At 39.3% G+C, this 22,970-nt stretch overlaps 1 protein-coding gene across 1 annotated transcript in view; it reads left to right on the top strand.

Moving 5' to 3' along the window:
- The window catches only part of UGLYAH (ureidoglycine aminohydrolase), a 369,965-nt gene that overhangs the window by 314,701 nt on the left and 32,294 nt on the right, over positions 1–22,970 (top strand). Inside the window, exon 11 of the mRNA XM_089459625.1 lies at positions 6,597–6,667. Within this exon, the coding sequence (XP_089315751.1) occupies positions 6,597–6,667 (71 nt within the window). The remainder of the gene's footprint in view (positions 1–6,596; positions 6,668–22,970) is intronic.

Raw genomic sequence — 22,970 nt, 5'->3', positions numbered from 1 at the left:
ATTAGAGGGCATCCTCTGGAGTCAAAATGGCTCTGAGTCGCTGCCTAGTCTGTAGAGCTGTATCTCCTCCCCCTTGGGTAGGACCTCGACCACCAAGGGCATGGTATGCTAGAATGGATGCATACCTAGGAAACCGGATTCGTCCTAAACCCCCAACGAATCCCGAATCCGGCGAATCCGACACGATTCGGTCCGGATTCGTGTCCAAATCATAGGACACGTCGTGTCCGAGGGCGTGTCGCGATTTTCAGGGGCGTGTCGCGATTTTAGGACACGTGTCCGGTTTCTAGGACTCTCTAAGCTCAGCGCGGGTATGAAAAGGGCGTGTTTGCTCATTAATATTTTCATTTGGTAAGTGATTTGTGCTGTTGTAGCAAGGAGTAGAGCATTTTGGCAGCTTCATAATCAAGTCTAGGCCCTAGTATTGATATGCTATTCATGGTAATGTTAAATTCTTAAAGTAAAAGTGACATTCTCCTTAATCTTCATTTTCATCCTTTTACTTAAATTTTTAACATTACCATGAAATGACTCAGGATGTTTGAGAGTGGTTCCGGCCTCATTGGATTTCATATGGAGAAAGTAGAATTTTAGATTTCATTCAAAATCCAGCAGACTTATCAGTTTTTCAAGATTTTAGGATTGGGGGATTGCAATGTTTCCATTGAATTTTGTCATGTATTAGGGTATGGAACTCGTATTTAATCAAGAGCACCAAACCAAGAGCTTCTGAATATGTCGCTCCCGCTCCCGTTTTCGCTCCCGCTCCCCGCTTTCGCTCCCGCTCCCAAGTAACACTGTTCTTGATGATATGGGTCTGGACACCATTGTTGAGTTGGCATTGGCCAACATGGATCTCAATGATCCAGTGCTAGGGCCTGTTAGATTTGATGACTTAGAGGGGTCAGCCTCCATACCAGCAGATGCAAAGGCGACTATGGATACAGGGGAGGAGGAGGATGTAGAGGAGAGCAGTGGGGACCATGATGATGGGGACAGTGATGCTGATTCTGATGCTGATTGATGCCTTGAGGCTTGTATACCTGTAGTTGTTTTATATTTTCTATTTCTATTTGCCATTGGCATTGCACCAACACTACCTATGTAACACATTTTGATTTGATGACTTAATGAGAAAACTACAGTTGTCAGTGTGTTTATCTTACTATCTTGTAGTTGTAAGTTGTCTTTCAGTTATGAATTATGAATCATGATTTAAATTTTTAATAGATTTATCATTTATTTGACCAGTACCACTGACATTTATTTGAATTTTGTATGTACTATGCATGCTATAGCTATAGATGAAGATCTATGATTGAAATCAATAAATTTGTATCATTAATTAAAATTTGTGTAAGAAATATGATAATATCTAATTTTTAATATATATATATATATATTTTTTTTTTTTAAATATATATTATATATATATATATATATTTTAATAAAATAATATATAACGTGTCCTAACATGTCCTGTTCCGGGGGGTCATCGTGTCCCGAATCCGACACCACGAATCCCGAATCCTACGTGTCCCGAATCCCCGTGTCAGGTGACTTAGATGCATACCTACAAAGAATAGGCTTCCCGAAAAGTTCTGCTGACACGAACCTTTATATTAAGGTTGAAAATAATGAACTTGTAATTATTCTTTTGTATGTATATGATCTTCTCTTGACATGCGTGGAAGGTCGAACTGAAGAATGTAAGAAGCAACTGGCAGCAAAATTTGACATGAAGGATCTTGCGCTGATGCATTACTATTTGGGACTAGAAGTTTGGCAAGGACCGAACGAAATCTATTTGGGTCAAGGAAAGTATGTGATCGAGATTCTAAAGAAGTTTGACATGATAGACTGTAAACCTATGACCACTCTGATGATCATAAACTTGAAGAGACTAAGGAGTTCCAAATCAAGCCCTGTGGATCCTTCCAGGTATAGACAACTTGTTGGCTCATTGATGTACTTGGTGAATACTTGACCAGACATATGTTTTGCAGTAAATGTACTCAGTCAATTCCAAGTGGAGCTGAAGCATGATCATTGGATAGCAGCAAAGCATATTTTTAGATATCTGCGAGGAACCATCAATCACTGTCTGAAATATGATAGAAGGAATGATGTCCAATTGATTGGATATACAGATTCCGACTAGGGAGGCAGTGAACAAGATGGAAGAAGCACTACGGGAGGATGTTTCAGTTTAGGATCCTCCATGGTCTCATGGATGAGCAGAAAGCAAGACACCGTTGCTTTGAGTAGTGCTGAGGCTGAATATGTTGCAACATGTGAAGTAAGCAGAGAAGCAGTATGGTTAAGAAAGCTGCTATCCGACCTATTTGAAGGACTGATGAACCCTATAGTGATACTTTGTGATAACACCATTTGTATTCATTTGTCTGAGAATCCAGTGTTTCATGGAAAGACAAAGCACATCAACAACAAGTATCACTATATTCGAGAGCTAGTAAAAAATGGTGTGCTGCAGCTACGGTATATCTCCACTGATGAACATGTAGTTGACATATTGACGAAATCACTTCCGAACAAGAAGCTTGTATACTTAAGGGACAAGCTTGGTTTGGTTGATTTGACCTCCCTAATTGAGAGGGAGAGATAGACACTACATTCTTGTCTTCACTTGGGAAGAAAGAATGGAGGATTGGGTAACCATCTGGCATTTGATACTCTTTGAGAATGTGGTAGGGCATTCAAGATAAGAGTAGTTGTGGACCAATATTCTTTGAGGATTAGCTACCCAAGATAAGAATAGTCCAATGGAAGGTCATACTCTGTGAACACCCGGGTGGAGTATGTACCTTGGGAGACAATGATGATGGTGTCTATACATCATTGGTCTCACCAACATTGTGCTCTGATCTTGTGGAGAGATAGAGCTGTTAGTCAAGAACTTGCTATGTGACAATGCTGGTTAATATGATGCTAGATAGATGCGTTACCAATCCGACTCTTCATATGAGATCTCTTCAGATTGAGAATGACCATGTGCCTCTTATGAATACCTCCCTAGTTAAGAGGGAGTGTTGAAAAATGTGTAACTAGGTTCGGTCTTCATAAGTGTGAAATGTATTCTTGTAAATATAAAATGAAAAGAAGTTATTATTATTATTATTGGAGCATGGGTTTCATGCTCAAGTTATTTTATTTTATAGTTCAAGCACCCATTGAGTGCTTCTAGGGTTTGTCCTAGGTATAAGAGTCATTTTCATATATTGAAGACCCTATGGGCACATTGTAAATTGTAAAGAAAAAAATTATTTTGTCTTTAAAGTGTCAAAATACCTCCAAGATCAAGTCGGCCTAATGAGTTGTCAAGTCGGCCTACATGAAGAGCCATGTCCACCCTTGAAGAAGCCTATATATAAAGGAACTTGTCCTCCACTTGGATCACTCACTCACTCATCTCTTATGCGAAGAAGCAGAAGAAGAAGAAGTTGAAGAAGGAAGTGTGAAGAAGAGGAAGTCGAAGAAGTCGAAGTGTTTTTGGGCCTTATCTATCTCTCTTGGGAAGATCGAAGTTAGGGTTTTTGCGTTGGGATCTCTTGTGGTTCGATTTTGGAAGCAGAAGAGAAGGGAAGGCAAGCGAAGGTCTCTTAGGGCATCTTAGTAGCCCTAAGACTCAAGACAAGGCAAGTGAAGTCAAGAGGAAGGATATTAGAGGGAGATCGAAGTCTCCTAGAGAAGCAACAATAGTTGCAACAGTTGTTGGGGAGCAGAATTTCGAATCTACTAGGAGGTCGAAGATATTGTAGCAGGAGGTCGTGGTAGACTTGATCTTGGAGGGTATTTGTTTGAGTCTCTAGGTCATGGTATTAATCAATTGAAAGATCTAAGCAAAGAAGGGATTTATGGGTTTTCCCCTCAAGAGGAGGGGTTTTCGCCCTAGCTTGCAGCCTATATATGGTGTCACTATTCTTACTGTTTTGGTAGCTGTTTGATGTATTGCACATTGCCATAATAACGAACAAAACTAATAAGTAAAAGATAACACAAACAATTATCAAGTTAAGAGAATTAACATATTGATTGCCCTATTGAATTCTCAACACGATGCTTGGTCGCTCCCCCCATACTTTTTGTTTAACAACCCATGAACATATAAGAAAAATAGGAATAGAGCTTTGGGGAGTCAAAAACCTTGATAATTGCTTGTAATATTTAAATTTTTAAAGGATAGAAAAGGAAGATAAAGGAGAATGTCATTAAATTTTTAACATTACCATTAATTGTTTCTGGATGGATGAAGTGGTTCCAACCTTATTATACTATATGGAGAAAGTAGAATTTCGTATCCCATTTAGAATTCAACGGACTTAAACAATTTTTAGGATTTCGTATATGGCAGGACTGTAGCATTTACATTAGATTGCACAATGATGAATTTGCATGGGATGAATTGTTATTGTTGGGATTTTATCATTATTATTTTTATATTTTATAATTTTAGAGACAGGGACTGCTATGCTAGGGAACTCGATGTACCCTCGTGTCCCCTAAATTTTCCTAAAATTTGGCAGTGCTCCCACACGTCCCCATTGTACATATCCCTGCTTTCATGCTCCCCCATCCCGGAAACTTGGTGTAACATAGTATTTTTAATCTACTTGGAGGAAGATGGCTTAATATCAAGGAATTTATTTATTTATTTATTTTTTTCTGAAAAGCTGCTCTCTATCCCCTTCTATTGTCCAAATGGATTCTTCTTATCCACCTTATGATACCTAATGAGGGTAGAGCCCTACAATGAGCCTTTCAATCATGCCTACTCACATTCTCTATTTTCTTCACCACAAGCTTGCTACATTGCTTCAAGGGCAGACAAGTGGTTGTCTCCATTTGTTTTTCCATCATAAGTTGGAATGGGAGAGGGGTCAATAGATGAGCTTGATCTACTTCTCCTAATTTCCCTCTTATCATCTAAATTATCTTTAGATATTCTATTTCATCTCTTTGGGTAACCTTGCATGTGGTGACCCTTCTAGTTTCCATCATAGTGGTGAGGCTCTGTTGATGTCTCTCTCCTCGAACACAATTACTGATTGTATTGTGGACTCTTTTCTCTTTCTGGGTTATTGCTCTTCCCACCGTTGTTATGGTTTTTCTTCCCACCCTCCTTACCTTTGTCCCACAAGGCTAATCCTTCATGCAGTGTTAAAGGGGGCAGTAGGTGGTGGAAGCAAAGATGTGGGACCATTATATAGGTTCTCCAACTTGTTCTTGTGCTTGTTCTCTAACTTGGAGTAGACCTTGCCTTATTTTTGATGTCTAGTACTTTTCCTTGACGACTTCTCTGCCTTGGTTCCATAGTTCATTAATTGTGATAGCTACAGGTTGGGACTCCCTTCCCACACTATCACTTTTGTCATTTATCATACTATGGATTGCGTCCCTCTAGAAACTTGTTTGGTCTTTTCACTTTCTCTATCACTAACAAGCTTGAGTTGCTTCAACACTGGTCTTTTCACTTTCACTTACAGATCCCAAGCCTGAAGACAACACTAAATTCACTGCTCAAATATTAGACTCTAAGTCCAGTTGACATTGGCCCCCTTAAATGTTGTGGAATTGATGGTGATAGTCCCAATAACATCGTCAATCACCAAATAGAAACACTTGACAAGTCTAATAAGCAACCATTGCTCTAACAGTAATAGCAAACACTAGGATTTCTAACAAAAAGAGTAACAACGTTCATCTCACGGAAACAATGACATTCATGACATATGCATAAGGTAACCCCAACCAGAAAACCTACAAATCATAACAAAACATATAATCAACTGATAACTATAAGACAGGAGCAATCATCACACAACAAAATCACAACATAAACTATAGTGGGATGCAGCATCACTGTCACAACATACATCCTTTATAAATAGTAAAGCAATGAAAATAATTGATCAAACAAATATTACCACAATTTTTGAGCACGGTTTTGACCTGAATTTTATTCCATTTTTGTAGCCCCCTTCCCAGGAAAGGGGGCCCTTTTCATGGTTAGGAACAACTGCAAGTTGCTTTGGCACACAATTTGATTGGTTTCAATCAGCTTCTTGTGGAAACATCGATGTAAAATGACATTATTGAGGAACTTTAAGCAAGAGTTAGTTTTGCCTGTGAGAATTAACCTCAATGCTTTTTGTTGACATGTCGAGTCCCTACCTGTGGGGCCTCAGGCTCATATGCTAGCCACTCTAGCTTATGTAGGCCAGGATTTTCTTGGCACCTTTGTCTACATGTTGTAATCATCTTGAATCCCAATGTACTTATTTGCTCTCTGAAGTGATACATGGCACATTTTCAAAAATAGAAATAATAATGAGACTACGGCATTAAACAAATAATGAATATAAATATGATAAAAAATGAAATAAAATGATGACATCATCCATTAAAACTTTAGAATTTAGTACTGCACTTCTTTAGCATGCAATTGTGTCTTTAACAAGAGTCTATAATAGCATATGACCACTCAACCAATGTGCAGGGTTTCTTCTGTTGTAATAAGTTGGAGATCAAGATGTTAAGCAATTTGGTACTGAGTTGTAACCCTCTGAATTTTCCAGGAGGTGCACTACAATCAACATGGATTGTTGCTTTTGGAAGGGCAAGGTCTATATCGCTTGGGTGACAGCTGGTGAGGAAATTGATTATATTTTAAATAAATTACCTATCTCTTCTCTTATCAACTAGAAATTGAAAGTGAAACTTTCTCGGATAGCTACAGTGGTTAGCAGCTGTTTTTTTTGACAGTTTTGGAGGACATCATGAAGGCCAAAATAAATGCAACTCAACTAACTCAACAAATTTCCATCATGTCCCAGTCATTTATGTCATTGATGCTGTTAAGTTAATAAAAAACACTTGGTCATAGATATGTGGCTTATGAATCCACATTTAGGAAGTCATTTTAGCATAATTTTTCTTATGAAGGCAACAGACAGTTGTAACATTATATGAGGTCAGTTACGAGTATCTTTTGTTCCTCACGCTTTGAAAAACCTTAAAATACTTGCCATTTTCTCCATTTGTAACGGTCTGTTTGTTATATGAGGCTGCAAATTCCAAAAACTGCCTAGAAGTTAGGATGATCACTCCATATGGTGGGTATCAATGTTTTTTCTAGATAGACTGGTGGAATGAATCTACCCTAATGGTTAGAGAATTGCACTAGCAATTTGTTGATTGGGATTTTAATCATGGAGACATAATCACATATTCATGTCAGCTCCCATGGTTATGCACCTAATATTTCCCATTTTATGTAGAAACAGCAAGTGATTTATGCTTGATTTAGTTTCTTTGTAAATGTTTTTTTGTTTAATTGATGGTCCTGTGCCTTCTTTGACATGTTCATTGACCCAACTTTCTTGACACCCCAGAAAATAGAAATAGTAGACTATTGAAACCCACACCCCTTAGAGATATATGTCACATCTGTACAAATATTCAAAAAAATTGAAGCTTCGATTGCGGGAAATGCATTTTGTAAATTTTGGTAAATTCCTGTTTTCATACCTAGGGGATAATGCATGAAAAATTAAAACTAACATGCATTTTTTTCTGCATAAATCAAACTGCTACATGTTTCTATGTAGAAAATTTAGAATGTTAAAGACCACAAACTGTAATATAATATGAACACATTCAGGCAAACTTATGGTGATAGGTTAAAAGTAAGCAATTGACTTAGAGAGATAACCATAGAAAAGACTATCTGGACATCTCTAAAAGTTTTTGATAGAAAAATTTCGCTTCTGAAATTGTGGAAATCTGTTGTCTTGTAATAAGTACATGCTTCAAGTTTGTTAGGCTGTAGTCTAGTGATCGAGACAAGGTGTTACTGTGTTAATGACCTAGGTTTGAATTTGTTACCGATCTGATTAGCATGGTTGCAAAGGTCTGTGCAACCTGCTAGATGGGCACACGCAGGGTAAGAGTCCACTGTCACCTTGTCTCAAATTCCTGCTCTTTAGGCTCAACTTCCTCCTAAAAGGCCAAGGGAGGATTCCCTCTTAATACTTCAACCGACCCAAGTAAGACTAATGCCTTAAATGGGGTCAAGATGAGGTGGACGAGTTAATTATGGGGTTACCCTGCTAATTTCTGTGTATAAATCTGCAACAGAAAACTAAATTAGCAAAACACTATATCAATCAATGCCAAATATGGCATATAATTACTTGAAATTGTAGAAAAAATATACTAACCCGCTATCATGTGTTTTTTTTGGTTTGGGTCACTGGATAGAGGGGATACAGAGCAAATCTGGTTGTTGCCCTGTACCTACAAACTCTAGAATCTGCTGTAAATTGCAGGAACAACAACCTATTTCATTTAAATAAACCATGCAATGAGTGTCAAACAACTCCTAGATCAATGTCTAAGGGTGGGGAGGTTGGAAGGTGTTATATGGACCTTAAAAGACCACTTCCAAGCCCAGGACAGTATAAAATATCAATTTCAAGCAATTTAGAAATTATATTTGTGCAGTCATGGGATCGAGTTCCACTGGGTAATATGCCCAGAAAATTTTCAGCAATAGATATGAGATAGAAATAGCTGAAAAAAATATATATTTTTTACTCTAAATTGATAGATCAGCAATGTAATTATTATTATAAGAGTCTAAAAACAAGATTCCAACAAAGTACTTATTTGGTATTGTTGAAAAGTGTAACTAGGTTCAGTCTTCATAATGACGTGTAATTGTGATTTTATGTAATTGATGTAAAGAAGAAAAATAAAGTTATTATTGTAATGCTTGTCTCATGGGTTTCATGAAGCAGGAATTTTATTTTTAGTGATGGCTCCCATTGTGAGCCTTTAGGATTTGTCATCTAGTCATAAACGTCAATTTGATTCTATGCCATGTATGAAGGACCCTTCTTACACATCTGTATGAGTCATTAAATAAGTATAAAAGCCCTCCAAGACAAGCACAAGACCTCTCCTGCAAGTCGGCTTCAAGATTGAATTAATAAACTCCTCCAACAGACATGTTGGCTCACCCTCTTCAAGTCGGCTTATTACAGGCTCCAACAACTATAAATAGGGCTGTTCGGTTTTCATTTGAGACACAGAATTTCGGTGAAGGAAGTCTGAAGTCTGAAGTGCGAAGGTCATAAAATAGGAGCCCTATAACCAGCGAGGTGAAGGAAAGGAGCAGCGAGGTCATCAGATTTGTTTTTGGGACTGTTTTAGGGCTGATATCCTCTCACACATGTGAAGGAGAGGACTGTTATTACTGCAGAAAAGGCCGAAGTCTGTTTTGCTGTGATAGAAGCTGAACTCAAGAAGCCGAGTTGGAAGAGAAGACCATTCAAGCCAAGTGAAGGAGATTAAGGGGTTGGATCACCATATATATCTCACATGTGCTGCATCTAAGGTTCCCAAGGTGGCCGAAGTAAGGTACAGGTCTGACGCAGAGAAGAGGAAACCAAATTCTAAAGGGTAGCAGAAAATGGAGGGAGAAGTAGAGGTTTGACTATTGTTGACTCAAGCAGGAAGGATCCCATCAAGGAAGGTTTGTGACTTGGCCTTGAAGTGGAAAATAGGTCAAGGGTCTTGGTCTTGTTATTTGTCAATTGAGGTCTCTATAAGAAGAAGAATTTGTTCGGGTATTCCTCTCAAGCAAGAGAGGTTTTGGCCATGGCTGATAGCCTATATTCTATGTCTCTTGTCTCTTTATGGTTTATGCATTGGTAGCTGTTTGATGAATAATAGCACTAATAATCTAATAAAGAGAAGATCCTAATTTAAGAAAGTAAAAAGCATTCACAAGCAGTTATCATAAGAAGAGAAATCACCTAATACTTGATGCCCTAGATTTCTCAACAAAGTACTTATTTGGTACGAGTAGGGGACCTTGAAAATATTGCAGATTTATTCTGTAACAACCACTTAAATGTTGGAAAATCAAAAAGGCAGAAAGATTTTCTTATCTTGATAATTACTTGTGATTCCTTAGCAATCTTATTAACTTCTTTTATCTTCTTAGCATCAAGCAACTACCAAAACATAAATGCATGAAGTTCAAAACGACAAGGACACAGGTTATAGGCTCTCAGCCAAGGAAAAACCCCTCAACCAGGGGAAAACCCAAAAATTCTCCTCTCTTCCTTTATAACCAAATCAAATGAGACAACCAAGACCCTTGACCAAGACAAAGACCTCCTCCAATTCACCAAGTTAGCCTCCCAGGATAGTCCTTCCAATTAGCTTCTTCAATACTGCATCAACCAAAATTTCGGCCCTACTGCATCAAAATTTCGGCCTTACTGCAGACTTGCAATTTTGGCCCCTCCTGTAACTCAAAAATCTCACACGTGTGAGGAAAAATAAGAGAAAAATGAGCTTCATTTCTTCGTTGACGTTCCTTCTCTCTTCTCTAGGGCTTATTCTTCTCCTTCAAGCCTTTTTCACCTCTTCGCACCTCCTTGGTTGCAGATCAAATTTGGTTGTTGAGTGAGCAAATGAGGTTGAGTTCCTTCTTATATATAGTGGTTGAATCATCCCCTTTTAGGCTGACTTGACTGTACTTGAGGACAACTTGGTGGAGGAGAGATGAGTGACACTTTTACATGAAAAATAATTTTCTTCTTTGATACAATGAGCCCAAGAAGAGTCTAGTACACAATGATAAGGATAATGACTCATGACACAAACCCTAGAAACACTCAATGGGTGCTTTGACCTAGAAACAAAATAAATAAAGCATGAAACCTATGCTTATAAATGATTTTTCTTTGACAATAAATTTTTCTTTCTTCTTCTTTTGAAAAATACAGAAGAATTACATAAGACAACAATTATGAAGACTGATACTAGTTACATTTCTCAACATTAAATGCTTAGATCTATAAGGAAAATACTAGAGACAGGGGTAAAAGATATGCAAAATAATCCAAATTTACTATATCAAAACCTTCGTTATGAATAATATATATTTAAAAATAATATAAATAAATATAAATAATAACAATCATAAATAATCAATAATTTTAATTATAATTAGTATTGGAGAGTCATGTCTCTAAGGCATGACCATTTATGAATGGATACCTACCTAGCTATATAAACGAGACTCTCATTTGTAATCAAATCATCGTCTCATATCTCTTTTGTATTCAAACATATATATTGAATAAAGTTCGTGTACACAGAGGAGAGATTCAAAATCTGAAATATAAAAGTATCCACCATAGGTTACTATATATATGGATAGTAACCTATGGTGGATACTTTCATATTTCAGATATTCTGAATCTCTCCTCTGTGTATACGAACTTTGTTCGTTACATTGGTATTAGAGCCACGTTCTCTGATTTCGACCTTTGGCCTTCAATTTTTGTCAACTTCATTGTTGTCATAATCGAACCATTCACTACATAGTTTTGGAGATTCTCCATCCATTATGTCTTGGGCCATATAAATTGAAAAAAAAGGAAAAAAGGAAAAAAGAAAAAAGAAAAGAAAGAAAAACAAAAATAAAAAAGAATAAAAAAAAGAAAGAAAAAAAGAAGTATATATATATATTGTAGAAAAAAATCTATTATTTATTAAGACAAAGAAGTTCAGGAGTGTATATATAGGAAAAAAGAGTATTAAAAATATATTAAAACAAATAAATAAACAAGTAAATATAAACAAAAAATAAAAAAAGTTAAAAAAACCAAAAAAATAATTTATTAAAAAAGAGAATTAAAAAAAATAAAAAATAAAAAATAAAAAATGTAAAAAAATAAAATAACTTGAACTGTGGCCGTCTTTGTAGCGATAGCCTCCGTCAGAGCCCAGCCTCAACCGCCTCCAAAACCGCTCACGCCATTGCTTGGTAGCTACCATTCAACACTGCATACGCGTCCTACTGTCAATTTGCTGCAGTCGCACAACCAATCGAGTCTTGCCCGCAACGACTAACAATTGTCGCCAATCCCCAGCCGCCGCCCGACCAATTCCCAATGACTGCCATTTCTTCTTTCTGCCGCTCCCATTCTGCGATTTTTGCCACTATTGTACACCTTTGCAAAATCTGCAACAATTGCATGGTCCATACGTCTACCAATATACAACTATAACTCCATGAGACTATGTCCAATTCACCAATCAATTTGTGCAGAGATTTATGATTGTTGCGCCAAATTGCATTATCATTTTCATATGCCCAACATCTGTACCATTCTGTATCCACTACTAGTCTCTTCCATACCATTGCGGTATTCCTCTATATGTTCAAACAACTGTGCAATCGACAAATCAAATCTGTTCGAAAAAAATTACACAATTAGCTGCTTATTATTGCACATTACCGATTTGTATAGTCGCATCTGTACATTAAAAAATAATCACAAATTGAAAAGGTTATTTCCAAGGTTTTATTAAAAATATTATCAAAGGATTAAAAAAAGAGGAAGAAGTCGTGATATAAAAAGGGTTGAATAAGATATAAAAGGGTTAAAAAGGAAATTGTATAAAAGTTAGTTTATATATAAAAAGGATATAGAAGGTTACTTATTTAAAAGAAAAAGAGTACTTTTGGTAAAAGGAGAAAAGAAAACTATCAAACCAAAAAAGAAAAGGAAAAAAATATTTAAAAATTATAATAGTAGTTATATCATAAAATACAAGTTATAAAGTTAAAAAAAATATAAATCTCAATGAAATATACTGCGAAGTGTTGATTTTTGTGTAGTTTGGGAGGTACTCCAAGCCCTAGTGTTCGGGGTTTGGAGGGCAAAGTGCCACAAGTAGGCTTGTGGGCTTGGAACCCAAGCATGGGGTTTTTGACCCATCGGGATTTGGACCAAAACCATGAAGAATATGAGTTTGAGAAAATTTGAGGTGATAGAGATTGACAAGACAATTCCAATGCTCCAAAGATCACTCAAATCAGAGCTCTAGAAACAAAGTTATGAATTTTTGAAGTTGACAAATAATTATGGACAGTCAAGTCATGTAGGCTTGAAGTGAATTCGTCCAAGAGACATGTCTCTTCAACAAATTCGTGGAGCCCTTATTTTTGGTATAAATATAAGGTGTGTGAGATCATTATTGATCATCCAACTCATCATAAAATACCTCTGAAATAGGACAGCGGAATCTAAGGCCAAGAAGATGAATTTATGGAGGCTTTTGGACTGCTGAAGAGGTGCGGATTTCTTAAGGAGTTGGGCCGCAAATGTCTAAGGTCTTCAGGCAGCCTGTTAGGTGACCTAGAGGATGAGTTTTGGGCTGACTGTGATGCGGATCCCTTGCAGAATCTAAGCTGCATTTCAGAGGTATGTATAAGGGTTTTTTGGGCTAGTTTGAGGTGTTAAAAGTCTGTGTATGGGCCGCAGGAAAGTACTGTAGGTACAACACTGTAAGGAGGTAATTTGTAGGGCTGTGAGGCCTTGTGAGAGCCTCCTCACTAAGCTGCAACCATTGAAGGGATACCGCAGCCAGAACAGGGACATTCTCCACGTGTTTGGGGCAGAATCATCTTGCTGTTGTGAGCAGTGAGTTGTAGGGTGTGACATGGAGTAACCTTATGCAATAATTTAGCGTGAAAGGATAACATAGGTGCTAAGTCACCGGATTCATCCTAAACCCCCTGCGAATCCCGAATCCGGCGAATCCGACACGATTCGGTCCGGATTCGTGTCCAAATCACAGGACACGTCGTGTCCATTTCGAACACGTCGTGTCCGAGGGCGTGTCGCGATTTTCAAAAGCGTGTCGCGTTTTTCAAAAGCGTGTCACGATTTTAGGACATGTGTCCGGTTTCCAGGACTCGCTAAGCTCAGCGCGGGAATGAAAAGGGCGTGTTTGCTCATTAAAATTGTCATTTGGCAAGTGATTTGTGTTGTTGGAGCAAGGAGTAAAGCATTTTGGCAGCTTCATGATCAAGTCTAGGCCCTAGTATTGATATGCTATTCATGGTAATGTTAAATTCTTAAAGTAAAAGGATGAAAATGAAGATTAAAGAGAATGTCACTTTAATCTTCATTTTCATCCTTTTACTTAAATTTTTAACATTACCATGAAATGACTCAGGATGTTTGAGAGTGGTTCCGGTCTCATTGGATTTCATATGGAGAAAGTAGAATTTTAGATGTCATTCAAAATCTAGCAGACTTATCAGTTTTTCAGGATTTTAGGATTGGGGGATTGCAATGTTTCCATTGAATTTTGTCATGTATTAGGGTATGGAACTCGTATTTAATCAAGAGCACCAAACCAAGAGCTTCTGAATATGTCGCTCCCACTCCCGTTTTCGCTCCCGCTCCCCGCTTTCGCTCCCGCTCCCAAGTAACACTGTTCCTGATGATATGGGTCTGGACACCATTGTTGAGTTCGCATTGGCCAACATGGATCTCAATGATCCAGCGCTAGAGCCTATTAGATTTGATGACTTAGAGGGGTCAACCTCCATACCAGCAGATGCAGAGGCGACTATGGATACAGCGGAGTAGGAGGATGTAGAGGAGAGCAGTGGGGACCATGATGATGGGGACAATGATGCTGATTCTGATGCTGATTGATGCCCTGAGGCTTGTATACCTGTAGTTGTTTTATATTTTCTATTTCTATTTGCCATTGGCATTGCACCAACACTACCTATGTAACACATTTTGATTTGATGACTTAATGAGAAAACTACAGTTGTCAGTGTGTTTATCTTACTATCTTGTAGTTGTAAGTTGTCTTTCAGTTATGAATTATGAATCATGATTTAAATTTTTAATAGATTTATCATTTATGTGACCAATACCACTGACATTTATTTGAATTTTGTATATACTATGCATGCTATAGCTATAGATGAAGATCTATGTTTGAAATCAATAAATTTGTATCATTAATTAAAATTTGTGTAAGAAATATGATAATATCTAATTTTTAATATATATGTATATTTTTTAAATAAATAAATAAATATATATATATAATAAAATAATATATAACGTGTCCTGTTCCGGGGGTCAGCGTGTCCGAATCCGACACCACGAATCTCGAATCCTATGTGTCCCGAATCCCCGTGTCAGGTGACTTAGCATAGGTGATAGCCTAGTGGGAAAAGTTAACACTGGTTTAGAACAAAGGATTAGGGCTGTTTGGATACCCTAATCAGTCTTCTAGTAGCACAAAAATCAATGCAAGTGGGCAACAGCAAGGAGAGTTGCAGGTGTCCCCTTGGATGATAGTTGGATAGATGTCCTAGGTGAGGACATGATGGAGCCCAGATTTGTACAATACCTCCTCTATTGTAGAGCAAAGGGCAGAAGTGGAGAGAGTGAAAATTTCTGAATCTAACACATCAGAAACCCCTACTGCAATGTCTGGTTTACTATCTCCTACTTGTTCTTTACATTAACAAGTTATTTAATAACATATATATCGAAGTAAACACAAATGCAACTTTCACAGATATATAGATCAACAACTGAAATAAACTGCGACAACACAAGGGAGCCGTTATTTTTGGACAATTGTCCTCGGAAAAACCCAATGCGGGAAAACCGGTGCAACAGATATGAGGGTTTTATTATTAAGAAGATTTATAAATACAACTAGGGTGCTAGAAATGGCTTACCCTTCAGAGAATATTCTTGGCAACAATATCGCTATCTGGAGACAGATATTTCGGCTAATCAGCAACCAGATGAACAATCGCACAATGACTCCGGCTGTTCCTTGTGTTGGACAGTGAAAACTGCTCCATGCACTCTTCTGGAACTGCGTCACCCTCTTTGGAACTGCGTCACCCTCTCTGGCTCTGCGTAAGCCAATCAACTCTCAGTCTGTCCCACAACATCACCTCAGCGCAGCCTCTGAAGCTCTATGTGTTCTCTGCGTCAGCCTCTACGGCCTCTGCGTCCTCTGCACTGGCCTCCTTAGCCTCTGCGTCAACCCTTGCTGCCTTTGCGTCAACCCTCCTAGGCTTTGCGCTGCCTCTTCCGGCACTCAGCTGCTTCTCTGATATGTATCCTTCAACATTGGATTGAAATCCCTCGCTGAACTGCCCCTCACTGCAACTGATCACTCACTCGATTTTTTCATCAAGTGTTGCCCCAGAAAATCGAATTCTTGATCTCTCTTGGTGTATCTCCAACTGACCCTCAAGCCTCCTCTTATACTTTTCATGTTGAAGATTCAACGACTAAGATTAAGTCCCTACTCAACGGCTAAGATTAGATCTGGCTTGATCCTCGTTAGTTAGAACTTTCTCACCCATATTATATTAATACACATTAATATTTTAATTTTCCTAAGTTTAGACTTAGGAAACCCATTAAAAATATTAATTATTTTAATATCTCTTCATCCAGGTAGAATTTCTCCAAACGATTTCTGGATCTTGGAGATCTCATGTGCCTTAGCCTCTCCACCAATTTTCATGGCTAGAGCACATCCTATGCTATCAAAAATCAACACTCCCTCTTAGCGAGGAATGTGCTCTAGTAATGCTTCACCATAGAAACATCACACTGATCCTCCGCATCAGTACCTGTGCTGATGCTTGGCTTGCTACCTCACATCCACTGCACTGCTGCTTCCTGTACTATTGCCCATGACACTGCCATTGCCACTGCCAAATCTGTACTACATCTCCCTCTCAACGCGCTGCATCATGCTACCCATAGCACTGCCACTGCTAATTGTTGCACTGTAACTCAGTTACCGAGAAGTAAGTAATTGACTTTACCCAAATACCGACATCCTAGTCAGTCTGGAAGCCTCGTGATGTTGAAGCTACCTCTGCTGCTATCCTGTTCTCCCTTTGTTGCCATTGCACCATTGCAAACAACTCTGTGCCCCTCGCAGTGCTGCAAGCTCTACTGTGCTGCTACAGACTTCTGTTCTCTAGCCCTGCCTTGCCGCTCCATCCCACTTTGCTCCACTCGACACTTGTCATCATGCTATTGTCGTTAAGGGCTCCCGTAGCCGGATGTGATCCAAGAGTTTGGGCACCTCAAGGATCCTGCCCCCGCATGTAGTCCTCTCGACTACAATTCTATGTCTCCCCACCTCTTCTCTAGAGGTGCATGAGCACTCATGGCACAATCATCATCAGTCTCGACATCCTTCTCCGCCTTAGTTGGTGCTGCATTTGAATCAGAGGCTTCTCCCTTGCCTTTCTTCCTGGGGCACTGAGATGCATAATGTCCCATCTCCCCACAGATGAAGCACTTGACCTTGGAGATGTCCTTCTTCTTCCTCTTTCCTTGTTGTCCCACAGATGCTAGAGCCGCATCCTCCTCCTTTGTCTTGACTCGAACTCCCATATCACTACTCCCCGCTTTGGTCAACCTCTTGATCTCTTCCTGTCGAAGAGCTACCCACATCTCCTCCCAACTAGGGAGAGTCGCTCTGCCCAAGATGCTTTGGACAAACGTCTCCCAGTCCTCGGAGACTGCATTCAGAGCAGTCCTGACCATAAACTCTGGATCCGGTGTAGACCCCACGGAAGTAAGCTGGTCACGAATTCCTTGCAACTTGAGAAGGAAGTGATCTATCTCCTCTCCTTTCTGCATTTGATATGACCTCATGTGATTTTCTAATAACATCTTCCACTGCACGGAACAACCTTAGTATAAGGTGGTCAACGTCTGCCAGATCTCATTTGTTGTGTTCTTAGCAATATGTGGTATGACATGATCTTTGACCTCGTTTAGGATCATGCATTTCGCCTTCGCCATGGCCTCCTCATACTTCTCATTTGCATCATAGTCCTTGCTGTGATGTTTATCCAGGATTGTCAGGATCCTGGCCTTCCAGATGACAAAATTGGAAGCCCCGTCCAATCTGTCCTGATCCCTCAATCCGTTCACTGCCATCTCTACTCCTCTTCTAGACTCCCTCTGAATCTTGACTTCCCTCCTGGAAATCCTCCTGCCAACTGTCGAATCACTCCTCTCCAATCCCCCTTTGTTGCTGCAACTTAGATCTTGATTTCTTGGCTAGAAATCCGTCGAGGTAGTGCTTTCCTCTGACTTGGTTTCGTTTCCTTAGACACTGTTCTGCACAGACATAAACAACATCCCACCAGCTCCTCAAATCACAATTTGCACAGTGCCCTTAGCCCCGGAAACTAAAGAATCCCGAGCTCTTTTGGCTCCGTGCAATCACAATGAGCGCTGGATCAGCTCCTCCTGGCCTCAGCATCAATCCTTCTTTGCTGAGAAAGATGACCGGGTACTACGTAGCCTTGATTTGCCCCCCCTCTCCCTCTGCGCTTTCTCTCCTCCTGGCTTAGAATGCTGACGCGGGCTCTGCGTGAGCCTCTGCGTCACCCTCTTTGCAGTGCGTCACTCTTCCTTCTGCGTCTCTGGCTCTGGAACAACGCTGTCTCTCGAGACAGTTGCTTCTCTGCTGCAAACTCTCAGATTTTCCCGACTGGTGCCTTCAGTCTCCTATGATCTACAATCGCTCTGATACCATGTGAAAATTTTTGAATCTAACACATCAGAAACCCCTACTGCAATGTCTGGTTTACTTTCTCCTACTTGTTCTTTACATTAACGAGTTATTTAATAAGATAAATGTCGAAGTAAACACAAATGCAACCTTCACAGATATACAGATCAACAACTGAAATAAACTGAGACAACACAAGGGACATCGTTATTTTTGGACAATTGTCCTCGGAAAAACCTAATGCGGGAAAACCGGTGCAACAGTTATGAGGGTTTTATTATTAAGCATATTTTTGAATACAAATAGTGTGCTAGAAATGGCTCACCCTTCAGAGAATATCCTTGGCAGCAATACCTCTATCTGGAGACAGATATTTCGGCTAATCAACAATCGGATGAACAATCGCACAGTGACTTTGGTTGTTCCTTGTGCTGGACAGCGAAAGCCACTCCACGCACTCCTCTAGAACTGCGTCACCCTCTTCGGAATTGCGTCACCCTCTCTGGCTCTTCGTCAGCCAATCAACTCTCATTCTGTCCCACAGAATCACCTCAGCACAACCCCTGAAGCTCTCTGTGTCCTTTGCGTCAGCCTCTACGGCCTCTGCGTCAGATTCTTTGGCCCTCTGCGTCCTCTGCACTCGCCTCCTTAGCCTCTGCGTCAACCCTCCTAGGCTTTGCGCTGCCTCTTCCGGCACTCTGCTGCCTCTCTGATATGTATCCTTCAGCATTGGATTGAAATACCTCGTTGAACTGCCCCTCGCTACAACTAATCACTCACTCGATTTCCTCAGCAAACGTTGTCCCAGAAAATCAAATTTTTGATCTCTCTTGGTGTATCTCCAACTGACCCTCAAGCCTCGTCTTATACTTTTCATGTTGACGATTCAATGACCGAGATTAAGTCCCTAATCAACGACTAAGATTAGATCTGGCTTGATCCTCGTTATTTAGAACTTTCTCACCCATATTATATTAATACACATTAATATTTTAATTTTCCTAAGTTTAGACTTAGGAACCCCATTAAAAATATTAATTATTTTAATATCTCTTCATCTAGGTGGAATTTCTCCAAACGATTTCTGGGTCTTGGAGATCTCATGTGCCTTAGCCTCTCCACCAATTTTCATGGCTAGAGCACATCCAATGCTACCAAAAATCAACACTCCCTCTTAGCGAGGAATGTGCTCTAGTAATGCTTCACCATAGAAACATCACACTGATCCTTCGCATCGGTACCTGTGCTGATGCTTGCCCTGCTACCTCACATCCACTGCATTGTTGCTTCCTGTATTGCTGCCCATGACGTTGCCTCTTTCAGTACTCTGCTGCCTCTCTGATATATATCCTTCAGCCTTGGATCGAAATCCCTTGCTCAATTGCCCCTCATTGCAACTAATCACTCACTTGATTTCCTCATCAAACAATGCCCCAGAAAATTGAATTCTTGATCTATCTTGGTGTATCTCCAACTGACCCTCAAGTCTCCTCTTATACTTTTCCTATTGACGATTCAACGACCGAGATTAAGTCCCTAATCAGCGACTAAGATTAGATCTAGCTTGATCTTTGTTATTTAGAACTGTCTCACCCATATTACATTAATACACATTAATATTTTAATTTTCTTAAGTTTAGACTTAGGAACCCCATTAAAAATATTAATTATTTTAATATCTCTTCATCTGGGTGGAATTTCTCCAAACAATTTCTGGGTCTTGGAGATTTCATGTGCCTTGGCCTCTCCACCAATTTTCATGGCTAGAGCACATCCGCTGCTACCAAAAATCAACAGAGAAGTCTATGGGAAATCGTGTGTAAGGGTCTTCTAGGTACGGGGATGCCCTAACTAGATGTAGATGCTACAGCGTGGACTTGGTCACTCATGGATTGTTGGAGGGCAACGTGAGGGTGCGTCGAGTGTGGACGAGATTGGGCACTTATGGTCTACTGGACGAGAGAGTGATAATGTCCAAGTTGGAGTTCGGTGTGCAACACTTTGATGGACAAAGGTAGTTGCTAGAGTGGCAGTTGATGAGCTCAAGGGTCTGATCAACCAGGGGTAGTTTGTGGAGCCTGAGACTTGTGTGTGGAGGACTTCTAAAGTAGATGATGGGCAATCCTCCTAGCCCGTGTTCATTGTGGGAGATGGACATCTTGTAGTGATAGGCGGCAGCCCTCCGTGCCCTATGTTGGTCTTCATCGTAGCAGCACAAGAAGACCATAGTGGGTAGAAGTCCCTGAGTAGTTGAGGAGCAACAGTGGGTAGATCGAGAGTTGTTCACAAGTGGAGTTGTGAACAACTCGACAGGAGTCTTGATGTGTTGTGTCCTTGATGGACTAAGGCACAACTAGAGAGCAGATTGACAATCGAGGTTCAGTGACTAGATGGACTTGGAGCATTGATAGAGGCAGGAGCTGAAGATCGGGAGCCGAAGGATTGAGCAGGTACAGGGTACTATCGAGGGGAGCTGAGAGAGTCGACTTCATCACCCAGATGGTCAGAGTGTCTTGTTGAGGGCAGATTGATCATCGATGTACTGACACCGAGCCCCAATTTTGTATCTTGTACTAGTGGATGTATGAGGGCCATTATCCCTGGTACGGGAGCCCTAGATTGTTGTATTATATGTTGTTTAATATAACGATGTTGGGTTGAAAAATGTAAAAAGTTGTCCATATTCCGTGCATGTGAGATTTACTATTGTTTATATTTTGCCGTGCAAAGTAGTATCGTTGAGATTCTTGGTTTCGTAGCATTAGAGGTTTTAAGATTCTAAACTAGACCCAAGATCGTGGAAATTCAACACAAAGAAGTCAAGAAAGAACGAAAGATGAGTTCAACATATAATTCTACATTTTGGACCAAATGTTAGTTTTGTAAAACATAATTTGAGTATCTGTTATTCTTTAAAAATTTCACAATGTCTTGTCCAACATGCCGAAAATTGTTTAGTTTGGAAGAATATCAAGGTAATGCACAAATACAAATTAAAAGAGTAAGGGAAGAACTCACAGAACTTCAGCAAAAAAACGAGGCATCACAACAAAAATATAAAAATCTTGAGGATATGCATTACAAGGAAGTAATGGGCAAGGATGAAGAAATTTCTCGCTTCAGAGACCACATTGAAAAATTACATGCACAAGTCAAGAAGACTAAGGTCGCAAAGAAAGAACTCAAAATTCAACTTTCAGAACGAGAAGAGGAACATTTATGCTTAAAAAACCTTATTCAAAGGTTATTAGAACAAATCAAAAGTAGAAAAGATGAGGAGGACACTAAGAACAAACTCAATAAGGTTATTAGTACAAATCAAAAGTATAAAAAATGAGGAGGACACCAAGAATAAACTCAACAATCCAAAAATCGAAGAACTTTCACGTTTAAGGAATCATAATCAAAACCTTCTTACGCAAATAAATAAGCTTAAAAGTGACAAGATTGTCGCTAAAATACAAGTTAGAACAACTTAGTGAAGTAGAAGCATTGAAGTCTCCAGTCGTAACTACCCAAGTTGAAGATAAAGTAACAAGTACTGATCCAGTTAATATCACAACTCAAGAAGAGGATAAACCAGTTGAAGTGAAGATGTACTCAAAATTTGCAGTTCAAGCAATAGAAATTTCAAGTGAAGATTTCACAATTAATCGAGCAACCTCTGGACTTGAAAGAAATCAGAGACCTTCAATAAACCAAGAAATCACCACGAACAAATTAAGGGGAGATCAAATCACAAGAACTCCTTATCGTCATCCAAATTATAAAAGCAGACATCTCAACCAGTCTGTATACCCAAACTAGAAACAAGTGACTTATGTTCCCAAGAACGTCGATGTCACCATAATCCAGTCTTGTGATAACAATTAATCTCAAGTTTCCAATAACTGCAAGATTCTACATAAGATTGATTTAGGATGGTTAGATCCCTTCTCAGTTTGACAATTTTGTTTGTCACTTAAATGATCTTTGTTAATTTATGCTTAGAGCAATTTATTTCAATTTTCACAGTTAGCTCAATAACTTTTCCAGATTAGCAATCACATCAACATTAAAGTAAACTGTAGATAGAACATAAACATAAATTGCAGAAGACAAGCCAAGACAAGAGGACACAAGATGTGGCGCTAACCAGGGACAAACCCCAATGTGGGGAAACCCTTGATCAATTCTTCTTATATGTTCTTCAATAGTTCAGCAGAGAGAGAGATAGTACTTGTTGTCGCACAGATTGTCACGAAAATGCTCAGATCGGGGGCTGTCACCCTGATCCTCGATCTCTCCGTTTAAGCCTGTTTCCTGCGGCTAAGGGGGGTAGACCTTATAGGAAAATGGATGACCAACTGTGAATCAGTTGGGCTGGGAGACACGAAGGGAAAACAACACTAAAATGATTTTATTAAATTAATAGATCAATGCCTTATGAAGTAAATGTTTAAATGATTACTTACTAAGTGTTGCAGAAATGTAAACCATGTAGAGCAATCATTTATCATCAAATAACTCAAACAAAGATTAAATTTTGATCAGATGCG

This window comes from Pinus tabuliformis, chromosome 7, assembly GCF_031772625.1.
Source record: "Pinus tabuliformis cultivar Carrire ecotype Pingquan chromosome 7, CPIR1, whole genome shotgun sequence".
NCBI lineage: Eukaryota > Viridiplantae > Streptophyta > Pinopsida > Pinales > Pinaceae > Pinus > Pinus tabuliformis.
This window is presented reverse-complemented; position numbering and strand designations above follow the sequence as displayed.